The sequence below is a fragment of the Brachyhypopomus gauderio genome, chromosome 14 (assembly GCF_052324685.1).
Source record: "Brachyhypopomus gauderio isolate BG-103 chromosome 14, BGAUD_0.2, whole genome shotgun sequence".
NCBI lineage: Eukaryota > Metazoa > Chordata > Actinopteri > Gymnotiformes > Hypopomidae > Brachyhypopomus > Brachyhypopomus gauderio.
The window spans coordinates 23,628,121-23,655,610 of record NC_135224.1 but is presented as its reverse complement, the minus strand read 5'-3'; the positions used below and the strand labels follow the sequence as shown (position 1 = coordinate 23,655,610).

The 27,490-nt window shown below is 41.6% G+C and overlaps 1 protein-coding gene across 1 annotated transcript; it reads left to right on the top strand.

Annotated features, from left to right (window-relative positions):
• Window positions 1-21,659: 21,659 nt before the first annotated feature.
• On the top strand, window positions 21,660-27,148 carry LOC143474616 (homeodomain-interacting protein kinase 1-like). The gene is made up of 12 exons (XM_076972114.1): window positions 21,660-21,893; window positions 23,019-23,383; window positions 24,058-24,181; window positions 24,859-24,978; window positions 25,078-25,164; window positions 25,454-25,635; window positions 25,978-26,087; window positions 26,119-26,153; window positions 26,354-26,451; window positions 26,572-26,720; window positions 26,813-26,932; window positions 27,123-27,148. The coding sequence occupies exons 1-12, from the start codon at window positions 21,660-21,662 to the stop codon at window positions 27,146-27,148; spliced, it is 1,650 nt and encodes a 549-aa protein (XP_076828229.1).
• Window positions 27,149-27,490: the final 342 nt, after the last annotated feature.

Sequence of the window (27,490 nt, the reverse complement as noted above, 5' to 3'; positions counted from 1 at the left end):
CCTCCAGACGTCAAAAAATAACTTGTGGCGTCCCCCAAGGATCAATTCTTGGGCCGTTACTATTCAACCTATATATGCTTCCGTTACCACACATCATTAATAAACATGGTATTAGTTATCATCAATATGCAGATGACACTCAACTTTATATTTCGCTAGAACCTAAAGCCCTAAAATCAATTTGCTCACTGTTTGACTGCATAGATGATATACAGACATGGATGTCTGACAATTTTCTGCAGTTAAATAAACAGAAGACAGAGGTTCTTGTTCTTGGCAGTGATTCACAAAGGAATGATGTCCAGACTTATTTAAATCAAATGAATCTGAAAGCCAGACAATGTGTTAAGAACCTGGGCATCACCTTTGATAATGAGCTCAGCTTCAAATCACACATCATGACTACATGCAAGACAGCTTACTTTCATCTTCGAAACATCGCTAAGGTCCGAGATATGCTCTCTCCTGCTGACAGTGAAAAACTTGTCCATGCATTTATCACATCAAGGCTAGATTATTGTAACGCTGTTCTATCTGCTCTTCCAAAGAGCTCTATTTCGCACCTACAGCGAGTTCAGAACGCGGCTGCAAGGGTTCTGACCCGCAGGAGAAAGAGAGATCATATTACACCTGCACTCCACTCACTGCACTGGTTACCTGTCAGCTTTAGAATAGATTTTAAGGTTCTAGTCATGGTTTTTAAATGTCTTCATGGTCTTGCCCCTCTTTACCTAAGTGAAATGATGGTTAGATATGTTCCAGTCAGGTCTCTCAGGTCTTCAAACAGTAATCTACTGGTGATTCCTAAAAGCCGATTAAAGATTGGCGAGGGTGCTTTTAGCCACTATGGCCCAAAGCTCTGGAATTCTCTTCCTGAAGAGCTCAGAGGCATTTCATCCTTGCATAGTTTTAAGAGCAGTCTCAAAACATTCCTGTTTAGATCCGCTTTTAGTTAAGAAACTCTGTCTTAATAGTTTTATCTTATTTACTTTACTTTTTATTATCTTACTTCACTTTTTACTTTTTATGTTATCTTAATATTTTTATCTTTAATTTCTTTTAACATTTTCTTTTTGTCTTTTTGTCTTTGTCTTATCTCCTTTTAATGTTTCTTTTATTTATACTGTAAAGCACTTTGAGTTACATGTATGTATGAAAGGTGCTATACAAATAAAGATTATTATTATTATTATTACTGACGCAGTAGTCATGTTCATGACACGGTAAGGGGTCATCATCATCATGGTCAGTCTGCATCTCTGTTAGATCAGTGTTGGGTGGACGCTCTGTTCTTTCCCATACTCCAGGTCGTGGAGTTGGAATAGTATAGTTATTCCATTGAAATAGCACAGGAAAAGCTCCAGGTCGCAGTCGTCGTCGTCCAGTAGGATTGGGAGGTTCGAGCAGCGATAAAATATCGCAAACACACACGGGAAGTACTCGTGATAATAAAATGATCTCTCCTGATCTTAACCACCCATTGTTTCTGCAGTTCTGAGTCCTTTGGAAAGGTGTGGAAGCTCAGGTAGGAATTACACCTTGTCGATGCTGTGCACAATGGTACACAGCAGTGGTGGTTGGACCTGCTGTCTGTACGTTGTTGAAACGATACTTTTTTTTGTTTAACTGTCATGTTTAGGACACGTAAACGGACAGGAGATGAAGGAAACTTCCAAGTAAATAACGGTAAATATGCTCGTTACAAGACTGGTGAGGTGAATAGCTAGCACAGTGTACGCTTTCAATGGCTACCGGATGTCAACAACCATCCTAAACTTTTAGCAGAAATTACGTCACTTAACAGCGTGCACTTATGCCATTGTCCCCTGATTGTCCTCAGGTATTATTGTTTGTGTGTATTTGTAACTTTCCATATTCCCCAGTAATTGTTCTAGGTAAAGACACTCTTGAACAGTAGAAGCAAGTGCCATATACTCTGCTTCGCATGTGGAAAGTGCAACAGTAGGTTGCTTCTTCGTCTTCCATGAAATAAGTGCGCTGTTCTCACTTAGGCTCACACAGTATCCTGTTGTACTGCGGCGATCACTGGTATCAGCCGCCCAGTCTGCATCGCTGTAGGCTTGTATACCAAGATTCTCAGTGTTGTTTCTCCTAAAGGTTAAACCTTTGTTTGATGTACCTTTAAGGTATCGCAGGACATGTTTCACAGTGACCCATTGCTCCTGTGTAGGCTCAGCTAGGTACTGTGACAGCCTGCTCACCACAAAACTCAGATCAGGCCTAGTGCAGGTTGTCAGGTATATCAGACTGCCCACGGCCTCTCTGTACATTCTGATGTCTGTCATTTTAACTGCATCATCACTGTATTCAAGCTTTTGCTCACAAGGAGTTTCTCTTACCCTACATTCTGACATGTTAAAACGCTGTAGAGTTTTGTTCGTGTACTTTTCTTGTGACATCTTAATACACCCACCAGAAAAATCAAAATGTATACCAAGAAAATGCTTGAGTTGCCCCAAATCCTTCATCTTGAATTGCTGTGCAAGCATCCCTTTCACTCTTTTCAATTAATTTCCATCCCTTGCAGCGATGATTAGATCATAGAACCATAAAATTATGATCACTTTCCCTTCTTTTGACTCTTGAGAATATACACAATGGTCAGCTTGGTTTTGTGTGAATCCATTTTCTGTTAAACAATTATGTAAAACCCTATTCCAATTTCGTCCAGACTGTTTGAGTCCATAAAGTGATTTCTCCAGCTTATATAATACACCCTCTTTTTCTTGATAACCCTCTGGTGTATTTATGTAGACCTCATAGTCGATGGGGGCGTGTAAGAACGCCGTTTTCACATCCATCTGGTGGACCAGTAAATTTTCCTGTACTGCCTTTTGTAACACAACTCTTATACTCGTTAGGTCTGCTGTTGGTGAAAACGTTTCCCCATAGTCTACTCCCATTTTCTGGCTGTAGCCCTTAGCGGTAAATCGAGCCTTGTATTGGTCATTCCCATCTACACCAGACTTGATTGCGTAAACCCACCTACCCCCCACGGGTTTCTTGCCCACTGCTAGTGTTGTCGGGGTGAAGGTTTTGTTCTCATTTAGAGATTGGATTTCTTCATCCATTGCTTTTCTCCATTCTTTTGAATTGTCTGATTGCATTGCTTCATCATAAGTCTGTGGAATGCCACACACTGCTCTACAGCAGTAGTCTACTGTGATATGCATTCCATCACTATCCTCGTCTTCAGTTACGTAGTCACCTAGGTAATTTGGTGCCCTTCTATCTCTAGTTGGATACCGCCTACTCTCAGGATATAAAGTTACACAGGTCTAATAATTAGGAACAAACTAAAATACAAATTATTTATAATAAATACATTTTATATATTATATTTTTTTATAATAAATTATTTTTGTTATCATTAAAAGTCAGTTTCCAGTAATTCAATTTCCCATGATGTAATTTATTGACATGAGACAGTACTCATGCATTTACTCACTACTTGAGTAGCTTTTTATCAAAGTGCTTTTTTACTTTTACTCAAGTAAATTTTTGGATGCATACTTTTACTTTTACTTGAGTAACATTTGGTTCAAGTAACAGTATTTTAACTTGAGTAAAATTGTTGAATACTCTACCCACCTCTGTCAGTGTGTGATGTTCATACATGCAGCCCTAATCCTGTAATTAGGCTTGTTGACGCAGCTCTAGTTAGTGATGCGCGGATCGATACTGAAATATCCATTCCATCGATACCAGGTCTTTATGTTGTAAAATCGATTTTCAAATCAAAATATCCATACTTTTGATACTTCAGTCATTTGAGGTAATGCAAAGCACTAACAGGAACACTGTGGAAGTAACAAAAATATTGAGATCTTGTCTAAATGATATGCGGTTGGTGGGAACTACTTTTTCTTCCGCCTGGGTCAGTGCATAATGCGTAAGTACTGCGGCACGCTCACACACACACACACACAGACGCTCACTCAGTGTACTAGGGCGCTGTACGTACGCTATGGCGGAACGCAAGAGAAGTCATGTGTGGAGCTATTTCAGCCCCACAAAGAGCCAAGATGCTGTTTGTGATTTGTGTAAAAAAAAAAAAAAACTATAAGGAGTTGTGGCAACACAAGAAATCTTGTTAAACACCTTAGGGTAAACCCAAAGGTCCAAAATGAGGCTTTCATGCTTAGGCGGACAAAATAGGAGAGCACTGTGTCAGGTGGTGCTAAAGGTTGTAAAAAAAAATCGGTTGCAGGTCACTAGGAGCCCTTCATCCCTTCAATCGCATGCCATTACCATACGATTCCTTTCCAAGGGAGCGCAACATCTAGTGCTTCCTAACAACACATTTAATGTTGGCCATTTGTACAATATATATAGCACTACACATTCGTATATGTCTCGATGACGGTATGCCAAAAAATATATTACCCTAAATATATATTAGGAAACAGAATAGTTCTATATTACATATATTTTAGTTCTACATTAACTGTTCAAACGTTATTTTATTTTTTCCCTGTGCAAAATAAGATTTCGCTACCAGAATGCGTTACTATTTTGCATATTGAGGCTACTAAACCAATCAGCTTGAAGTCGCCATATTACGCCCTCTGACGTTTCTAGAAAGTAAACAGGAAACTAACGAGCTAACTGTGATGACCGCTGTTCGTTTACAGAGGGCCACGCAGTTATAATTCAGCTCAATACCAGTTTCAAATGACAGCTAAATTGACTAATCATATCTTCCGTCTTAATGGGCGAGCTTAACTGTAGCCCGCTGTGGCGACGCTAGCTGTCGTTAGCGTACCACCGTTAGATAGTTTCCACTCGCGTTGTTTACATATTCCGCTCCCGAGGAACACGGAGCTGTGAACCTTATTTTGTTGGTACCTTATTTTTGCTTATCTAGTACATATGTTATTGGTTTATTGCGTTTTTAAAGCTGTAATGTCGTCTCAATTTTTATTATTTATTATTTTTTAATGGCTTAGGTGCACGCACCACTTCGTCGTTTGGTGTAAGGATGGTACCATATTTCCGGTTGGTATGCGGAAGTGCAGATGTTTATGGCCGAGTCTATGAAATTCACAAGGTGCCTGTTGGAGTTACCGAAGTTTACCGTCAACGATGTGCGTCGTATTGTCAGAGCATCAAGTACAACGCCACAGAGTAAACTTGAAAAGGGTTTCAAGTTCTACGTTTCATCCTACCTCTGCAATTTTGAAGGTAAGTGGCTGACGCTAGTTAGCTAGCTAGCCTGAGGTGGCAGTCTAATGAAGTGATGTTGTTTTTAGTAACGAACCGACCTGTCCTAGTACTAGAAATGCCTTTTAAAAACATGTTTGTATTTCTGATGGAAGTATCAGGCAAAAGTAAGGCTAACGAGATAACAGTGAGGGCTCACTGCTACAGATCTATGAAGAAAACAGATACACCACACCAGCTGAGAGTTGGACTGGTTAAAATGACACGAGTTCTGTTCAGTGTCACGTTCAAAGTTCTGTTGAACAAGTTCAAAAGTTAGTTCAACACAAGTTCAATCTTTTATCCTTGCTCTTACTTCACGTAAGCTGTGATAGCCATAGGCATTGGTTTTCAAAGCTTACAATGGTAGCCAAATGCAGAGTAGCTGAGTGGGAATCATTAGCAGTCTGTTTTGCCTATAGTAAACAAATGGGAGTTTATTTTACAGTTCGAGCTATTGTTATCTACCTCTATGACTCAAAAGCAGAATATAGTCCACCTCAGCTATTCTTCAAACTGCATTTTCTAAAATCTGTCAATCTGTCTTTCAAATCTTTTATCTTCTTTGTTAACATATGGCTTCAACACTTACACCTATTAACATATTCTGATAACACTCTTCAAGAAGCAGTTGAAGTAAAACCTGCACTGTTCTGTTGTTGGTGGTGGAAACAACAAAATAATATAAATATAAGTAGGCCTGTTTCACTCCTATGTGTAAGCATTTCATCTGGAGTGAAAATGAAGTTTAAATCTAAAATATATTTTATAGCTTATAATTGCTCAGTGAACTAGTAGATTGAACCATGTACAACACTGTAGAATAGAAAGACAGTATAGCCAAGTGTTTTAAGAGTGATGCAAAACAGCACAAACGTTACATGAGACAATAGACAAGTGACATTCACCACTAACAACATGATGGGACAGAAATTGCGCCTATTGACATTGCTGAAGTCTTCTTTTCAAGATATTACATTTTGCCTCTTGTGTATTTCAGATGACATTACGTGATTCAATGCCAGTTGTGCTCATTAACAGCAACTGCTCTTGTGTTGCTGGTTGCGGAATCTGCAACCACTTGGTTGCATTGCTTTTCCAGACTGCTCATTATTCTGAATCTGGCATGTCTGTCGTGCCTCCTGTCCTTTCATGCACACAGACAGAACAGAAGTGGCATAAACCACCAACAATGGTTTGTCTTATTTCATTATTTAATGTTAGTTAATGTATCACAGTCACTTTACTAACACCATCTTTTAAATTAATAGGGGGTGAAGCCTGGACCCGTGGATGCCATGGTTGTCCTAAAGCCAAAACCAGGTGCTACTACAGCCAGTGGAGTTAGGTATGTAGTACCAAATTTAATAGGCAGATTACAGTGTGTGGTAAAAAAATAAATGCTTTTGATCATCTGATAAGACCCTGTTATAAAAGTTATATATAAATTTATATAATGGCTAATTCATTCACAATGTATTTCAGACACCAGAGAAGGCCCATCCGTGTACTGTGTCCTGCCATATTTTTTATTTACCTGGTAAAGAATCGTATGTCATCATCAGAGGCAGAAAACCGCTCCAAACAGAACTTGCTGCTGACAGTTAAGTCTTCGATTTGTTTTCGGAGCCTTGGTATCTCCTCGCGTAGCTCTTCATTTTCATTGAGGGAGAGATCAAGCGCAGCAGGCTCATTACTGACGCAGTAGTCATGTTCATGACACGGTAAGGGGTCATCATCATCATGGTCAGTCTGCATCTCTGTTAGATCAGTGTTGGGTGGACGCTCTGTTCTTTCCCATACGCCAGGTCGTGGAGTTGGAATAGTATAGTTTTTCCATTGAAATAGCACAGGAAAAGCTCCAGGTCGCAGTCGTCGTCGTCCAGTAGGATTGGGAGATTCGAGCAGCGATAAAATATCACAAACACACTCGGGAAGTACTCGTGATAATAAAAGGATCTCTCCTGATCTTAACCACCCGGGCAGTCATGGCCTAGCGGTTAGGGAACTGGTCTTGTGACCGGAGGGTCGCAGGTTCGATCCCCAGGCTATGACTGAGGTGCCCCTGAGCAAGGCCCTTAACCCTCAATTGCTCACTTGTATAAAAAAAAATGAGATAAAAATGTAAGTCGCTCTGGATAAGGGCGTCTGCCAAATGCCATAAATGTAAATGTAATGTAAATGTTTCTGCAGTTCTGAGTCCTTTGGAAAGGTGTGGAAGCTCAGGTAGGAATTACACCTTGTCGATGCTGTGCACAATGGTACACAGCAGTGGTGGTTGGACCTGCTGTCTGTACGTTGTTGAAACGATACTTTTTTTTGTTTAACTGTCATGTTTAGGACACGTAAACGGACAGGAGATGAAGGAAACTTCCAAGTAAATAACGGTAAATATGCTCGTTACAAGACTGGTGAGGTGAATAGCTAGCACAGTGTACGCTTTCAATGGCTACCGGATGTCAACAACCATCCTAACCTTTTAGCGGAAATTACGTCACTTAACAGCGTGCACATATGCCATTGTCCCCTGATTGTCCTCATGTATTATTGTTTGTGTGTATTTGTAACTTTCCATATTCCCCAGTAATTGTTCTAGGTAAAGACACTCTTGAACAGTAGAAGCAAGTGCCATATACTCTGCTTCGCATGTGGAAAGTGCAACAGTAGGTTGCTTCTTCGTCTTCCATGAAATAAGTGCGCTGTTCTCACTTAGGCTCACACAGTATCCTGTTGTACTGCGGCGATCACTGGTATCAGCCGCCCAGTCTGCATCGCTGTAGGCTTGTATACCAAGATTCTCAGTGTTGTTTCTCTTAAAGGTTAAACCTTTGTTTGATGTACCTTTAAGGTATCGCAGGACATGTTTCACAGTGACCCATTGCTCCTGTGTAGGCTCAGCTAGGTACTGTGACAGCCTGCTCACCACAAAACTCAGATCAGGCCTAGTGCAGGTTGTCAGGTATATCAGACTGCCCACGGCCTCTCTGTACATTCTGATGTCTGTCATTTTAACTGCATCATCACTGTATTCAAGCTTTTGCTCACAAGGAGTTTCTCTTACCCTACATTCTGACATGTTAAAACGCTGTAGAGTTTTGTTCGTGTACTTTTCTTGTGACATCTTAATACACCCACCAGAAAAATCAAAATGTATACCAAGAAAATGCTTGAGTTGCCCCAAATCCTTCATCTTGAATTGCTGTGCAAGCATCCCTTTCACTCTTTTCAATTAATTTCCATCCCTTGCAGCGATGATTAGATCATAGAACCATAAAATTATGATCACTTTCCCTTCTTTTGACTCTTGAGAATATACACAATGGTCAGCTTGGTTTTGTGTGAATCCATTTTCTGTTAAACAATTATGTAAAACCCTATTCCAATTTCGTCCAGACTGTTTGAGTCCATAAAGTGATTTCTCCAGCTTATATAATACACCCTCTTTTTCTTGATAACCCTCTGGTGTATTTATGTAGACCTCATAGTCGATGGGGGCGTGTAAGAACGCCGTTTTCACATCCATCTGGTGGACCAGTAAATTTTCCTGTACTGCCTTTTGTAACACAACTCTTATACTCGTTAGGTCTGCTGTTGGTGAAAACGTTTCCCCATAGTCTACTCCCATTTTCTGGCTGTAGCCCTTAGCGGTAAATCGAGCCTTGTATTGGTCATTCCCATCTACACCAGACTTGATTGCGTAAACCCACCTACCCCCCACGGGTTTCTTGCCCACTGCTAGTGTTGTCGGGGTGAAGGTTTTGTTCTCATTTAGAGATTGGATTTCTTCATCCATTGCTTTTCTCCATTCTTTTGAATTGTCTGATTGCATTGCTTCATCATAAGTCTGTGGAATGCCACACACTGCTCTACAGCAGTAGTCTACTGTGATATGCATTCCATCACTATCCTCGTCTTCAGTTACGTAGTCACCTAGGTAATTTGGTGCCCTTCTATCTCTAGTTGGATACCGCCTACTCTCAGGATATAAAGTTACACAGGTCTAATAATTAGGAACAAACTAAAATACAAATTATTTATAATAAATACATTTTATATATTATATTTTTTTATAATAAATTATTTTTGTTATCATTAAAAGTCAGTTTCCAGTAATTCAATTTCCCATGATGTAATTTATTGACATGAGACAGTACTCATGCATTTACTCACTACTTGAGTAGCTTTTTATCAAAGTGCTTTTTTACTTTTACTCAAGTAAATTTTTGGATGCATACTTTTACTTTTACTTGAGTAACATTTGGTTCAAGTAACAGTATTTTAACTTGAGTAAAATTGTTGAATACTCTACCCACCTCTGTCAGTGTGTGATGTTCATACATGCAGCCCTAATCCTGTAATTAGGCTTGTTGACGCAGCTCTAGTTAGTGATGCGCGGATCGATACTGAAATATCCATTCCATCGATACCAGGTCTTTATGTTGTAAAATCGATTTTCAAATCAAAATATCCATACTTTTGATACTACAGTCATTTGAGGTAATGCAAAGCACTAACAGGAACACTGTGGAAGTAACTAAAATATTGAGATCTTGTCTAAATGATATGCGGTTGGTGGGAACTACTTTTTCTTCCGCCTGGGTCAGTGCATAATGCGTAAGTACTGCGGCACGCTCACACACACACACAGACGCTCACTCAGTGTACTAGGGCGCTGTACGTACGCTATGGCGGAACGCAAGAGAAGTCATGTGTGGAGCTATTTCAGCCCCACAAAGAGCCAAGATGCTGTTTGTGATTTGTGTACAAAAAAAAAACTATAAGGAGTTGTGGCAACACAAGAAATCTTGTTAAACACCTTAGGGTAAACCCAAAGGTCCAATATGAGGCTTTCATGCTTAGGCGGACAAAATAGGAGAGCACTGTGTCAGGTGGTGCTAAAGGTTGTAAAAAAAAATCGGTTGCAGGTCACTAGGAGCCCTTCATCCCTTCAATCGCATGCCATTACCATACGATTCCTTTCCAAGGGAGCGCAACATCTAGTGCTTCCTAACAACACATTTAATGTTGGCCATTTGTACAATATATAGAGCACTACACATTCGTATATGTCTCGATGACGGTATGCCAAAAACTATATTAACCTAAATATATTTAGGAAACAGAATAGTTCTATATTACATATATTTTAGTTCTACATTAACTGTTCAAACGTTATTTTATTTTTTCCCTGTGCAAAATAAGATTTCGCTACCAGAATGCGTTACTATTTTGCATATTGAGGCTACTAAACCAATCAGCTTGAAGTCGCCATATTACGCCCTCTGACGTTTCTAGAAAGTAAACAGGAAACTAACGAGCTAACTGTGATGCCCGCTGTTCGTTTACAGAGGGCCACGCAGTTATAATTCAGCTCAATACCAGTTTCAAATGACAGCTAAATTGACTAATCATATCTTCCGTCTTAATGGGCGAGCTTAACTGTAGCCCGCTGTGGCGACGCTAGCTGTCGTTAGCGTACCACCGTTAGATAGTTTCCACTCGCGTTGTTTACATATTCCGCTCCCGAGGAACACGGAGCTGTGAACCTTATTTTGTTGGTACCTTATTTTTGCTTATCTAGTACATATGTTATTGGTTTATTGCGTTTTTAAAGCTGTAATGTCGTCTCAATTTTTATTATTTATTATTTTTTAATGGCTTAGGTGCACGCGCCACTTCGTCGTTTGGTGTAAGGATGGTACCATATTTCCGGTTGGTATGCGGAAGTGCAGATGTTTATGGCCGAGTCTATGAAATTCACAAGGTGCCTGTTGGAGTTACCGAAGTTTACCGTCAACGATGTGCGTCGTATTGTCAGAGCATCAAGTACAACGCCACAGAGTAAACTTGAAAAGGGTTTCAAGTTCTACGTTTCATCCTACCTCTGCAATTTTGAAGGTAAGTGGCTGACGCTAGTTAGCTAGCTAGCCTGAGGTGGAAGTCTAATGAAGTGATGTTGTTTTTAGTAACGAACCGACCTGTCCTAGTACTAGAAATGCCTTTTAAAAACATGTTTGTATTTCTGATGGAAGTATCAGGCAAAAGTAAGGCTAACGAGATAACAGTGAGGGCTCACTGCTACAGATCTATGAAGAAAAAAGATACGCCACACCAGCTGAGAGTAGGACTGGTTAAAATGACACGAGTTCTGTTCAGTGTCACGTTCAAAGTTCTGTTGAACAAGTTCAAAAGTTAGTTCAACACAAGTTCAATCTTTTATCCTTGCTCTTACTTCACGTAAGCTGTGATAGCCATAGGCATTGGTTTTCAAAGCTTACAATGGTAGCCAAATGCAGAGTAGCTGAGTGGGAATCATTAGCAGTCTGTTTTGCCTATAGTAAACAAATGGGAGTTTATTTTACAGTTCGAGCTATTGTTATCTACCTCTATGACTCAAAAGCAGAATATAGTCCACCTCAGCTATTCTTCAAACTGCATTTTCTAAAATCTGCCAATCTGTCTTTCAAATCTTTTATCTTCTTTATTAACATATGGCTTCAACACTTACACCTATTAACATATTCTGATAACACTCTTCAAGAAGCAGTTGAAGTAAAACCTGCACTGTTCTGTTGTTGGTGGTGGAAACAACAAAATAATATAAATATAAGTAGGCCTGTTTCACTCCTATGTGTAAGCATTTCATCTGGAGTGAAAATGAAGTTTAAATCTAAAATATATTTTATAGTTTATAGTTGCTCAGTGAACTAGTAGATTGAACCATGCACAACACTGTAGAATAGAACGACAGTATAGCCAAGTGTTTTAGGAGTGATGCAAAACAGCACAAACGTTACATGAGACAATAGACAAGTGACATTCACCACTAACAACATGATGGGACAGAAATTGCGCCTATTGACATTGCTCAAGTCTTCTTTTCAAGATATTACATTTTGCCTCTTGTGTATTTCAGATGACATTACGTGATTCAATGCCAGTTGTGCTCATTAACAGCAACTGCTCTTGTGTTGCTGGTTGCGGAATCTGCAACCACTTGGTTGCATTGCTTTTCCAGACTGCTCATTATTCTGAATCTGGCATGTCTGTCGTGCCTCCTGTCCTTTCATGCACACAGACAGAACAGAAGTGGCATAAACCACCAACAATGGTTTGTCTTATTTCATTATTTAATGTTAGTTAATGTATCACAGTCACTTTACTAACACCATCTTTTAAATTAATAGGGGGTGAAGCCTGGACCCGTGGATGCCATGGTTGTCCTAAAGCCAAAACCAGGTGCTACTACAGCCAGTGGAGTTAGGTATGTAGTACCAAATTTAATAGGCAGATTACAGTGTGTGGTAAAAAATAAATGCTTTTGATCATCTGATAAGACCCTGTTCTCTTCAAAATTTAATTTAGCCTCGTTGTACTTCAGATGACATGTGATATGTGATTCACAATCAGTTGTGCTGGTGAACAGATTACAATGTGTAAAAATAAATGTTATTCACTCTTCTTTTATTACACTTTTCAAGGGCTACAGCGGTGAGCTCCCACACCGGGCCACCCTCAATCCTGGACCAGTCTACGCTGGAATGAAAGCAGATTCTCTTCCACTCATCTGCACAATGAACATCTCTGCATTCTGCAGAAAGCCTGGCAGAAAGGATAATCCGAGGGACACGACAAACAGCACACATGAAGAGGGGACTTGAAATGGAAACGGGGGCCTTAAAGGACTATGCAGTTCTGAAAAACTTGAACTTGACCCACTTGAGCGTCCATCATTTGGGCTTGTTGAAATTAAGTGCCCAAATGCACAAAGCTATGTAGACTGCAAATTCCTCAAAGTGGCACAAGGCCTACACAGATTGAAGGAGAGCCATTGTTATTATTGGCAAATCCAGGGCCAGTTATTGATTACTGGTATGCAGTGGTGTGATTTAGTTATCTGTGCCCATGATGATATTTTTGTGCAGCGAGTTTACAGAGATAGCAGTGTATTAGAAGAGGTGAAAAGGAGGTGTCACATGTTTTTCTTTAACACTTACATGCCAAAATACCTCTCTATGCCCAAGCAATAGAAAATCATAATGAACTCATGAACAATTAAAACAATTTCAAATTATTCTGTCAATTGTATTACTATTGTATTCATTTCATTTTTACAAATACAGTAAAAGTTAAGAAATACATAATGTTGTATTGTGTTGTCAATTTTACATATAAAAGTGAAAGCATTTTATACTATTTATCATATTGCACTGTACCTTAACATTACAGCCAATATTTACAGACTAGCATGACCTAAAGCAGGGGTCGGCAAGCTTTTTGACTCGGAGCCACAAAAGCAAAATAATTGGAAATTTATTTCAGTGACGATGACATGTCACTCAAGCGAACCGAAACTAAATACTGGACATTTGTGAAATTCCACCCGAACATTTTTTAAGTCTCAAAAATAATATACGTTAATTAAATACTCATTAATTCTATTCAAAAGCTTAGCTGCATGCGGCTCTGGAGCCGCGGCTTGCCGACCCCTGACCTTAAAGGGATCATTTTAAGGTTGGAGAAAATATAAAATAATAATAAATCACCATCATTCACATTACATCATCTGTCTAATTCTGGATTGAGATTAGCCATTGTTTGCCCAGGCTTTTACCAAGGGGCCATTTTGATAATTCACCAAAAGACAGGCAACAGTAAAAAATTTGGTTTATGCTCCCTGTGATTGAAAGGGGGATCACTGTGCTGAATATTTTATGTTCTTTGACTCTGCGAATCACACGCTCAACATGGACTCTCAGTCTTGCAATGGACTGTGACGTTCTGATCTCTGACCTAGACAGTTGAGCTCTCTTTGACAGAAACGTGGGTATGTGGACTTTGCATGGAACGCAGTCTTCAACAAGGAAACCCTTGTCCACCATGATGGCCATAGATGGGTCAAGGAGGGCCACAATGCCAGACTGCTTTAAGATCTCTTTATCACTGATAGCACCTTGATAAAGAGAAGACACAAAGGTCACTGCGCCATGAGGGGCTATCCCAATCAACCCTTTGAATGTACAGTGTGATTTATAAGTGGAAAACACTTCACTCTGGAGGAGAAGGGAATTTGGAGTTTGACATCTCAGTTCTGTGCAATCTAAAATTATTTGAGTGTCAGCATAGTCCTGAAACACATCTGGGAGGTGAGTTTTCACAGTGTCCACATCTAACCAAATAGAAACAGCTCCCAATACAGTATAAAGGAAGTTGGCCCAGGTGTTAATAATACGACTAACAGTTGACCGATGTATTCTAAATCTGTGGGCCAAATCCTTTTGCATCAGTCCCAATGACAGGTAGTTCATGAAGAGAAAAAACTCATCAATTGGTTGAAGAACCTGGGGAAAAAATACATTATCCTATTGTCATATTACATTATGACTATCAAAACTTCTTTTGATGTAAAGATTAATTTGAAAATGATGACATAACATGCTTTGTATGGACAAGACGAAAACATTTACCGTTGCACTGGCAGAGTGAGGGACCTGATCAGTCTTCTCAACAGTCTGTGCTCTTGTAACCCGTATGATGTGGGTGGCTGGCTCTATTTGCTTCCAAAAGCCCATGAGGTGGGCATGGCTTGCAAATCTGTGGAATATAAAAGTTATATATAAAGTTATATAATGGCTAATTCATTCACAATGTATTTCAGACACCAGAGAAGGCCCATCCGTGTACTGTGTCCTGCCATATTTTTTATTTACCTGGTAAAGAATCGTATGTCATCATCAGAGGCAGAAAACCGCTCCAAACAGAACTTGCTGCTGACAGTTAAGTCTTCGATTTGTTTTCGGAGCCTTGGTATCTCCTCGCGTAGCTCTTCATTTTCATTGAGGGAGAGATCAAGAGCAGCAGGCTCATTACTGACGCAGTAGTCATGTTCATGACACGGTAAGGGGTCATCATCATCATGGTCAGTCTGCATCTCTGTTAGATCAGTGTTGGGTGGACGCTCTGTTCTTTCCCATACTCCAGGTCGTGGAGTTGGAATAGTATAGTTATTCCATTGAAATAGCACAGGAAAAGCTCCAGGTCGCAGTCGTCGTCGTCCAGTAGGATTGGGAGGTTCGAGCAGCGATAAAATATCGCAAACACACACGGGAAGTACTCGTGATAATAAAATGATCTCTCCTGATCTTAACCACCCATTGTTTCTGCAGTTCTGAGTCCTTTGGAAAGGTGTGGAAGCTCAGGTAGGAATTACACCTTGTCGATGCTGTGCACAATGGTACACAGCAGTGGTGGTTGGACCTGCTGTCTGTACGTTGTTGAAACGATACTTTTTTTTGTTTAACTGTCATGTTTAGGACACGTAAACGGACAGGAGATGAAGGAAACTTCCAAGTAAATAACGGTAAATATGCTTGTTACAAGACTGGTGAGGTGAATAGCTAGCACAGTGTACGCTTTCAATGGCTACCGGATGTCAACAACCATCCTAAACTTTTAGCAGAAATTACGTCACTTAACAGCGTGCACATATGCCATTGTCCCCTGATTGTCCTCATGTATTATTGTTTGTGTGTATTTGTAACTTTCCATATTCCCCAGTAATTGTTCTAGGTAAAGACACTCTTGAACAGTAGAAACAAGTGCCATATACTCTGCTTCGCATGTGGAAAGTGCAACAGTAGGTTGCTTCTTCGTCTTCCATGAAATAAGTGCGCTGTTCTCACTTAGGCTCACACAGTATCCTGTTGTACTGCGGCGATCACTGGTATCAGCCGCCCAGTCTGCATCGCTGTAGGCTTGTATACCAAGATTCTCAGTGTTGTTTCTCCTAAAGGTTAAACCTTTGTTTGATGTACCTTTAAGGTATCGCAGGACATGTTTCACAGTGACCCATTGCTCCTGTGTAGGCTCAGCTAGGTACTGTGACAGCCTGCTCACCAAAAAACTCAGATCAGGCCTAGTGCAGGTTGTCAGGTATATCAGACTGCCCACGGCCTCTCTGTACATTCTGATGTCTGTCATTTTAACTGCATCATCACTGTATTCAAGCTTTTGCTCACAAGGAGTTTCTCTTACCCTACATTCTGACATGTTAAAACGCTGTAGAGTTTTGTTCGTGTACTTTTCTTGTGACATCTTAATACACCCACCAGAAAAATCAAAATGTATACCAAGAAAATGCTTGAGTTGCCCCAAATCCTTCATCTTGAATTGCTGTGCAAGCATCCCTTTCACTCTTTTCAATTAATTTCCATCCCTTGCAGCGATGATTAGATCATAGAACCATACAATTATGATCACTTTCCCTTCTTTTGACTCTTGAGAATATACACAATGGTCAGCTTGGTTTTGTGTGAATCCATTTTCTGTTAAACAATTATGTAAAACCCTATTCCAATTTCGTCCAGACTGTTTGAGTCCATAAAGTGATTTCTCCATCTTATATACTGTAAGAACGCCGTTTTCACATCCATCTGGTGGACCAGTAAATGTTCCTGTACTGCCTTTTGTAACACAACTCTTATTACTCGTTAGGTCTGCTGTTGGTGAAAACGTTTCCCCATAGTCTACTCCCATTTTCTGGCTGTAGCCCTTAGCGGTAAATCGAGCCTTGTATTGGTCATTTCCATCTACACCAGACTTGATTGCGTAAACCCACCTACCCCCCACGGGTTTCTTGCCCACTGCTAGTGTTGTCGGGGTGAAGGTTTTGTTCTCATTTAGAGATTGGATTTCTTCATCCATTGCTTTTCTCCATTCTTTTGAATTGTCTGATTGCATTGCTTCATCATAAGTCTGTGGAATGCCACACACTGCTCTACAGCAGTAGTCTACTGTGATATGCATTCCATCACTATCCTCGTCTTCAGTTACGTAGTCACCTAGGTAATTTGGTGCCCTTCTATCTCTAGTTGGATTTTTTGTGCTCGAATGGCTGTTTCCTAATCTCCTTGCTGCTTATAGCCACTAACCGTTAGATGGCGCGATTTAAACAAAAACAGGAGCACAAATGTAGCAAGGCTGCCCCCTTGTGGCGCAAAAGAGAATTTAAATGTTCACCAACTGGGATTAAACAAACTAACAAATCCCGCTGCAAGTGTGCGGGACAGAACAAATACATTATTGCTTATGTCATGTTTATCAAAATGTGTTGTACGTATTGTCTGTTGAATTGTCTTACTCTCCAAAACATTTAGACCCAACGCCTGGGTCATTAGATGCAAAAGTGCTGAACATGTCGTCATAATCTCTAAGGCATCATTTTACTTCTTTTTTTTTGTCGTTACATTTTGGTAATTTTTTCCTAACTTGATTAAATTATTCGCAGTTGAACATTCAGATACAGTAAAAAGGGAATTTGTGAAGGTTTAGATCAACCAATGGTCTCAACTACAGGTCAGAGGTGCGTCTCATGAACCCTAACTGTAATTGGCAAACATTATTGCAGAGGCTAAACACTGCAGTATCACAAAGTCTCATAATGGAAACACAAGGCCATGTGCAGGGTGAACAGCCAAGAAGAGGAGTAAGACTGTGTGGTGTAAGGCTGAGGGGACAAAACAGTGAAATAAGGGCAACAATTGTGGACCATGTTGTACATGTAAGTCATGGTTTTACAATGGCTGAAGCTGGTCACTGGGTGCAGCTGAATATTGGAAGAACAACTGTGTCTGTGTTCAATTGTTCAAACATTTCATAGAGAAAATGTATGTAAATTCAGAAATGTGTATATTCTCTGGAGGCTGTATGTGCTCAGGTTGTTTTGAATGTGTAGAATAAGTTTCTTCTAATTTTGCAGTTTTTCCAGTCAGCTGTCTGTCTTTTCTGAATTTCAATCAGATTTGTTTTTGTCAACAAATTGCAGTGCAAACAATACAGTCAAACAATATTGCTGTACAAAATTGATTCCAGCCCAATTTCTTTCTATCAGTCTCCCACATGCAGTCATGTGTAACTTTGTGTTCTGTGTAACTTTGTATTTTGTGTGTAAAATGTATTGTTTCATTTGATATACCACAGCATGTGCAGCATTCTTGAAATCAAAAGCTTAGCTAGTTTCCATCAGAATGTACTTACAGTCTGCACTGACTGTGACTTGTGACTGTAACGGGCCGCCCAATGGATGGGTTCCCTTTTGAGTCTTGGTCCTCCCGAGGTTTCTTCCTATTCCCCACCATCATAGGGAGTTTTTCCTCACCACTGTCGCCTTTGGCTTGCTCATTAGGGATATGGACCCATAGTATTGTTAACCATGTAAATCCTGTAAAGCTGCTTTGTGACAACATGTGTTGTGAAAAGCGTTATATAAATAAATTTGACTTTGACTTATAGTTGCACTGACAACATGACAACATAATTATTTTGACTGCCTTGTTCATAGGCAATGGCACACAGACTAGATACTCTGATGGCACTGACAAATTGACTGACCTAAATATTTGCTTTTGAAGCAAAAACAAAGAATTTTGAGTGAATTATGTGCTTTGCAACTGTTTTGAAAATCATGATGAAAGAAATGTACCAAATCGACTGAGAAAAACTGTAAATCAAATCTAGCTACCACCAACTCTCTATCTCCACAAATATGGACTTGTGCTAAAGGGCCGCCCAGTGGAGGATGGGTTCTCTTTTGAGTCTTGGTCCTCCCGAGGTTTCTTCCTAATCTCCACCATCATGTTTTTCCTCGCCACTGTTGCCTTTGGCTTGCTCATTAGGGATCTGGACCCATATGATTGTAAAGCTGCTTTGTGACAACATGTTTTGTAAAATGCGCTATATAAATAAATTTGACTTGACTATCTATCTCTATCTCTCTCTCTATCTATCTATCTCTCTCTCTCTCTCTCTATCTATCTATCTATCTATCTATCTATCTATCTATCTATCTATCTATCTATCTATCTTTCTCTCCAGAGATGGGTAGAGGTTCACCAATCTGTCAATATTGCATCTAAATATTTTCTAAAAAGAAGTGCAAATATTTTAGCCAAGACTGTATACAGTTTTATATTATTAGTCAAAAACGTTCTAATCACTTACTTTAAGTCAATACAATGAATAAGATATTAACTGATTTTAAATAAGAACCCTGATTACAAAATGCAAAACAGAATGTACATTTCCTAGGACATATGTTATGAAGGTGCAGTTGGTGCAGTGAGATTGCTGTTTATCCATTTCTATTCTTATTGTGCTTTATTTCAGACCAACATGCTGTCACTAAGTGGAGGCCACACAATAAAGAGAACGATATGGTGGATCTCCAGCAAGGTCTTCACCCCAAACCTGGCAAAAAGCCTTAACTGGTGTGGCAGGGGACACAAGCGAGGATTAAAACAGACAGCCTGTGGACAGCTTGTTATTGGTGAGTATATTAGAACGACTTACATCTTACATTTTTAGCTTTAGCATGAAGCGCATAGCATTTACGGACTCTTATAGGTCATGTGGTTTTTAAAGTTTTACGGCAAAATGACCGGTAAATAACAACACCTTTGTATATTTTGGAAAATACTACTCCTCCTCCAATTACTTACTATGCTTGTAACCTAATACCTTAAGCCTAGCCTAATAACAGATACATTAGATGATTTATTTCTTACATGCAGTTTACTTAATGTATTCAGGGTAATATAACTGATAAATGTGTAGCCCTTATGCCTCTTTAACAAGAATAGTAATAATATTCTACATTTTGACACACAGCTGCCGCAGTGAAGAACCCAGCGCTACCCGCTCCCATGAAAGCAGAGGCTGAATAATGCCTAAAAGACTACCTCCACCTGGCACCAGCAAGACGCTCATCTTTAATTTGTTAATTACACGTTTGTTGCATATTGTTGATTTTCTGTTAAATAAACATGTTAAATCAAAATCCCTTTCACTTAATTTTGTTTTGTGCTAATAATATTAATAATATTAATTAATTACATAAAATAATATAGCATAATTTTCCAGTGTATATTTTTGTTTGAGTGGAGGCTTCTTAGTGGCTCATACGATCGCGCTGCTTGTGTATTTCGTAGCTTTAACTTAGGGAGGAAGAAGAATATAAAATCTAGCTTTAAATGTAATTCAATCTGGTTTGATTTTAAATGCCACATTCACAGGGTTGCCAACTTTTGACGTTCGCTTGGAGTGAGATTTTAACCTGGAGCCGGTGGCGAGTGTATTTTGTTGAGCGGGGGGGGGGGGGGGGGGTGGCGAACGTAAAATGGACACAGATTCAGTGTTATATCGCCGGTGGATGGCGCCAGAGCTAGCGAACTAGTAACGTATTGAATCATATATGTGGATCTGGGGTAAATAAACTGGATATTTTTTTTCGGCGTGAGATATCGGAAGTGTGGCTGCAGATGAATAAACGCCGTATTAAATAGTCTAGGAGAGATCTCATAAGCGTCTCCGAGACGCAGGCGCGATCATGACGCAGCCAGGTAGGTCTGTAATGCAGCTGCTGGAGGTCTTTCACGATCCACCACAGACTATCAGAGACGTGTTGGCGATGAGCACGCGCTCTTAAATACGTATTCCAGACGAACTGTGTTACATCCAGCAGAGTCTCTGAGATGTACATGTGCTATCAGTTTATCCTTCTATACAACCCCCTTCACCAAGCGTTCGGCTGAAGAATTAAAAGCATAAAGGAGTTTGTAGTGGACAGACCCAATTTTAGGGTTCGTACGACTGCTTGAAATACTTGGAAATACTTTCATTTTAATGTTGCTTTTTCAGATTAAAAAAAAGTGTTGGATATTGGCTAAAGCATTTGAAGATGCTTGAAATGAACTGTGTTTCGTTTCGCAACAAATAGCTATTTGACTGAATGGTTCGCTTATATAACGTTACAAATATATAAGTTACAAATACATAAGAAATGTATCAACCTCTTGTAATTCCAGCGGTAAACTCGAGAGTGCATTAAGACGTTAAGATTGTGTGCTTTGAAAATAAACTACCATTAAATAAAATATTGCTAGTTTGTTAGGTAAGGTAGAGCTACTGGATTAAATCCTACCCAAACGAGCATATATCTTAACTACATATTAATACGCCAACGTGATCGTTTGGGGGGGGTGGTTAGGTAATAGCTAGCGAGCGAATTAGAGAAAAAGCAAAACTGTAGCTGGCTACCCAAACACGCACATTTAAAACAGTGCTGTTGGTTTGTGTATTGTTTTGAAATTAATCGACCTTATATTTGATCTTATATGCTAATAAAGCAGCGCTGCGTAGCGCGTTGTGGTGCCTGTTACCACGTCACAATCGTAGAATTCGAATTGAGCTTCCATGGAAACCGCTAGTTTACATTACGCGTTGTCATAGTGATGTGCAAACAGAACAACATTTACGGTCGACTACGAATGAATTCTGTGTCGTTTTCTTCTGCTTTTTATTCAAAAAGTTTGTTCTGAGGTTAGTTAACCCAGATAACTAAATAAGATATTCAGATTGGTTAAATCTCTACCACCTGGTCCATGGCGTACTTTGACTCCATGGCTACAAGCAGCAGTTTCCTCAGCATGGACGACTACCGTCTAGTGCAGCACGAGGTCCTCTGCTCTGCCTCCAACAGATACGAGGTGCTGGAGTTCCTTGGCCGCGGGACTTTTGGCCAGGTGGCCAAGTGCTGGAAGCGCGGCACCAGTCAATCTGTCGCCATCAAGATCCTGAAAAATCACCCTGCCTATGCCCGCCAGGGCCTGATCGAGGTGGGGAAATTATGGTAGATTTAAAAGAGGTTTTGAGAATCAATGTGTCAGGGCTGGCTCGGCTGCCACTCCCTCTACCACCAGGAGTTGCGGGACGTAATCAGCAATGATCCGTTTCAGCTGTCTGAAGTTTTGTTTATTGTTTTACCGTGCTCTCACGGCTTATTTGTTTCTCTTTTCACACGTCAAGTACCTCCCTGTACTCCCGCGTTACACAATTGTAGCCCTGATTGTGATGTTGCTTTGTTCCTGCTCTAATAAGATGTAATAGGTTGATATTGGCTAACACTGCAATTTGTAATCAGGGGCAGTGGCGGCTGGTCAATATGGGGCGCTGGGGCGCCGCCCCCTTAATATTGTTCCGATATTAAAATGAGTTCATTATAAACTGCGATAGTGAGGAAATTATTTAGTGACACTGTGTGTCTAATTGCCATGTTTGAATTTATTAAAAGTGTAAACACATAATTGTATTTAATTGCTTACATTGTGCACACTTCCTGTGTGCTGGGCACCGGTCTAATGAGAGTGCATGGAGAGGCATAAACTTTTGCCAAGCACTGATCTGAGGCTGCAGTTTAATTGGTCGGTTTCAGACACACCCACTCTTGTTGGACACACCCACTCTTGTTGGTAGTGTCAGTCAGCTGCGGTTCGTTAAAGCTGGTTTATACATTTTCGCGAGTGATCGTAGGGCGAGACTCCGCCCACCTCGCGCGAACCTCCAACGTAAATCGGTTCATGTTGAATATCAGCAGGCTGGAGCAGCAGCTCATACAAAATGAGAGAAAATTCAGTTTTATATTTACAAAATAATCTTCTCACAAAGCATTCACTTGAAGAACGTTAGGGCAAAATTCATGTTCAAATAAATAAAGGGCAATAAGACTGCTTTATTTGTTTTTAATTTGTTTACACCCCCCTCAATTATTTGTGCACCAGCCGCCACTGATCAGGGGTCATTTCCCTCTGGAAAAGAGCATCTGCCAAATATAGCAAAAGTAAATGTCTGAAGGGAGCCATGCAGTAACTGGGCTGATGCTATTGAAGTTACGTAGCATATTAGCCCTTGAATGCTGTGCCCACATAACTTAACGCCTGTCCCATCTTCCCCCATCTGCTCAGATGAGCATCCTGAGCCGTCTCAACAAGGAGAACGTAGACGAGTTCAACATTGTTCGCTCGTACGAGTGCTTCCAGCACAGGAACCACTTATGCCTGGTGTTTGAGATGCTGGGGCAGAGCCTGCAGGACTTCGTCAAGCACAGCCCGCTGCCGCTGAAGTGCATCCGGCCCATAGTGCAGCAGTTGGCCATGGCGCTCCTGAAGCTGAAGAGTCTGGGCCTGATCCACACCGACCTCAAGCCTGACAACATCATGCTGGTGGACCCCGTCAGGCAGCCGTACCGGGTCAAGGTCATCGACTTCGGCTCCGCCACCCACGTCTCCAAGGCCGTGTGCTCCTCCTACCTGCAGACCAGATACTACCGGTGAGTGGCACGGCCTAAGGCATATTGGAAACAGATGCATGGTTGTGGGAATCGCTTCCGCTCGAGTGTGCTTGAGAGGTGAACTGCCCGTTGTGGATGGCTATGGTGACACGGCTGCACATTAAGATTGTGATAAGCATTACGATGAACTGCAACGCATTTGATTGCCATTTGATTTATAAGTGATGTATTTTTAATTGGATCATGTAAGTGTTGTCATTTATCCAAACACCAAAGAATATCTTAATATCTTCAGTGCCTGAGAAGTTAAGATGCTCTCAGCACACATAAAAATATTTTTTTGGTTGGTTTTATGCTTCAGGCTTTGGTAATATCAGTACAGGGTACCTGCACTGCTCCATTGTAGTTACACCATGGCAGTGTTGTTCTGTATTTACGTAGTGGAGAACAGCACATCAGTATGTAGTGTCAGTGTGTCAGTGTAGTGTCAGTGTCAGGTTACACTACAGTAGTAGATGGGTAATGCACAGGCCAGTATTGTGCTACCAATTTACCAAAAGAATATTTCAGGTAGTAAAAAAAATACTTCTTAAAGCTTTTACATTTTCACACATTAATTCATCACTCTGTGTTAAAGTGAGTACCTTTGAATCACCACAAACCACAGTATCATGCTAAATGTGATGATGGACGTTTTTGTCTTTTTGGTCCAGATCGCCTGAGATCATCCTGGGTCTCCCGTTCTGCGAGGCCATCGATATGTGGTCCCTGGGCTGTGTCATCGCCGAGCTCTTCCTGGGCTGTCCCCTGTATCCTGGAGCATCTGAATACGATCAGGTCAGCCAACGGGCCTCGGACCCGAACCTCGCCTTTCTCACGCTTCTGTCTTTATTCACGAAGCATCGAAGAACAGCGCTGATTTAGAGTCTGCTTTCCCACCTCCTTTCCAGAACTTCCTCGCTGTGTAATAAAGATGTAAATCTTGTTTGGGAGAAGAGTGGAGTTGCTAACAGTGATGGCCACCTTTATTCTAACTATGCAGCTTGCTAGCTGTTCTGTAATGACTGGCAAGGAAGAGACTATGAATGATTTTTGGGGAACCAGCAAAACAATTAACTCAAATGTGTTGAGAGTGTGATCTGTGGGCCCTTTAGGCCTGAGATGTGTTTGCTGGCTATAATTGGTAATCTAATAAGAGCTCTTTACAGTAGTGCTAGAAATACTGTCTTGCAGTGGGAAAAAAATCTCAGGTTTGCATGACAGTGGAATTCTAAGATGGGTCCAGGTGAAGCTCCCAGTACAACAGGGTTGACTGGTGCAAGGTGTTTTAGGAAAGCGAAGCCCTTACTGTGTTAGAGGTGCAGACCCATGGTGGCTTTGTGGCTGTAGGGACATGTAGGGTTTGGATAGAGTAGTTGTCTTTGCTAGCTCGTCTTCAGGATCAATATATGAACATAAAATAAAGTCATCCCATCATACCATAAAATCATCCCTCCTGTACGCTGTCGCCGCAGATCCGGTACATCTCCCAGACGCAGGGCCTTCCAGCAGAGAACCTCCTGAGTGCGGGAACCAAGACCAGATGCTTCTTCCACAGGGGCTCTGGCTCCAGCTACCATCTGTGGAGACTCAAGGTCCCCCATCCTTCTTGTGCCATGTGTTCGCTTCATAAGAGATCTGTAATGGCACCTGACAGTACACCTGAACGTTTTTTCTCCTTCTATGTTCCCCAGACGCCTTTAGAGCATGAGGTGGAGCTTGGCGTCAAGTCCCAAGAGACCAGGAGATACATTTTCGACCGTCTCGATGACATGAAGCAGGTTATTTGTGCTCTTGTACACCTTATTGCACGCTTAGCATCACTGCTGTGACATGCAAATGAAGAACAAAGCGCACCAGCTGCTGGTGGAGCATGTAGAGCAAGGTCTTGGTTTTGAGTTCAAGGGTTCGAGGGTTCGTGCTGTCATAATAAGAAGTGTATGTAAGTCACAACAGCGCCTGTGAAATGCAGAGGAACACACGGCAATGTTGCTGCTGAAACAGCGTCTTAGGCACATCGCCGCCCTCTGCTGGCACATAATATGACCTACCCGTTCGTCTCCCATGCAGGTCAACATGCCCATTCTGGAAGGCACAGACGTTCAGGTGGAGAAGGCTGACCGGTGGGAGTTCATCAACCTGCTTAAAAAGATGCTGACGCTGGACGCAGGGAAACGGATCACGCCATTGGAGACTCTCAAACACCCATTCGTCACCATGGCTCACCTCTCTCACTACCCTCACAGTGCACAGTGAGTGTGTACAGGGCCGTCCCTCCGTCTCACACAGTCCAGCCTGTGTTCCAGCTCCGACGCGGGCAGGATGGTTTGCGTGTCGATCATTATGCAGGGCTGGGCGCTCCATAATTTGCTTCTTTCGTGTAAAATGTATTCAGACAAGGAGCTAAGAATTCCAACTGGAAGCACACTAAAGTTGCATGCAAATGGAAGAAAACCCCAAAGAGCTATTTTTAAGGAACGCCATCTTATTGTAACTTGCTGTAGCACAGTGCTGTAACTCACCTCTTTCTGTCTCACTGACTCTGTGTGTCACTCTCGTTGTCTGTCTCACTCTCTGTCTCTCTCACTTTGCAGTGTAAAGTCTTGCTTCCAGAACATGGAGATCTGTAAGCGGAGGTGCACGGGCTTCGACGGCAGCAGAGGCCTGTTCGGCAGTGGGGGCGTGGCTGGGGGCGGGGTTGGGGGCGGGGGCCAGCACCAACTCCAACCTTCCAGTCACCTTCAGCAGCCAGCCCGACCAACACAGCCAGGTGGGCCTGCCAGCACAAGCTTGTCGTGTGTTGCACCAGTATCCCCAAACCTACAGCTCACATTAAACACTGCAGGTGTTCAGATAAGAAATTACTCACCGGAAATGTGCTTTTCAGCTATGTTTGAAGGGTCTTGCCATTAAGTACATGTGCCCTGTTTGTTGGTTGTGTGTGTGTCCTCTGCCACGCACCCATCTCAGCCCATCGTCATCTCGGACACACTCCACCCCGCTGTCAGAATAATCACCATCTCCAGCGACACCGAGGGCAAGGACAATGCCAAGATCCTGCCCACCAGGTGCCCTCCCCACGAACTCCTTTGCTCCGCCTCCTGTGCCTCTGAGCTCTGTGTTTGCTCTGTGTTGAAACGGTCACCCTTCTGTTTGCTCACTTTGTGGATTTAAACACTCCTCCCTAGCTGCGGCGTGAACAAGCGGGTGGACGTCAACAGCTGTGTGACCGTGCGGGACTCGGACACCTGCAGCCCGCTCAGCCCCAGGCGCCTGCCCACCTTTGTGGAAAACGCCGCCACCCTGCCCAAGTCGCTGGCCATGGTCATCCCACCGGGTGAGTCCCACGCGCTCTGCCTCTCCCTCCCCTCCGGCTCTGTCGACAGGCCGCAGTCGTTGATCACTGTCTCGCATCTCCTTATAGAATAGAGCGCCGCGGCCTCCGGGATGGTCCAAAAAGACCTCGGTTGTGCCTTCTGCCAGAGCAGCCCTGCCCGGCGCCGAGAGACACAGAGCCGCGTCCTCCAAGTTTCAGCCTCTCTGAGCCAGGTAGAGCGTCTGTAGAGCAGTTTGCCTTCTCACGCTGCAGCTGCCGTCACACTTCACACTGCCCCATAGAAAATCTTATCTTCGCTCTGTTGTCTTATCCACATGCTGCACATCAGGTGTAGTCCAGAGAGTAGTTCAGCTGGGAGTATTGATATCTCACTGTCATTTTGTGTCTTGGCTCCTCCTACAGGTCCAGGATCTGTTGTGATCTCATGACAGTTCAGGAGGCAGATCCCCCTGGCACCAGTCCACCAGTCAGGAGGATCAACTCACTCCCTGCTCTTTCTTCAATTTGCACTCCTGTTACATTTGCACATTATATTTCTAATTCATTGCATACGTTCACTTTAATCGTAATTACACCAGATTCCTCATACATTCACTTTGCACATACAGTATGTTTACTTACTGCTGCATACGCCACTTACTTGAATGTAAATTTCAGAGACCTCTATTTATTTTATTATATATATAAACAACTCAGCTATATTTTTTATCTTTACTATTGTACTTACCGTTACTATTGTACTATTCCTTTTTTTACTGTTTTAGTTAATG

What these genes read in the sequence shown, in the direction of transcription:
- LOC143474616 (XM_076972114.1), top strand. Translation starts at nt 21,660, where the DNA reads ATGGCGTACTTTGACTCCATGGCTACAAGCAGCAGTTTCCTCAGCATG. An exon ending in AGCCCGACCAACACAGCCAG is followed by an intron (nt 26,154 to 26,353) that starts GTGGGCCTGCCA and finishes CACCCATCTCAG; the next exon opens with CCCATCGTCATCTCGGACAC. An exon ending in GGCCATGGTCATCCCACCGG is followed by an intron (nt 26,721 to 26,812) that starts GTGAGTCCCACG and finishes CTTATAGAATAG; the next exon opens with AGCGCCGCGGCCTCCGGGAT.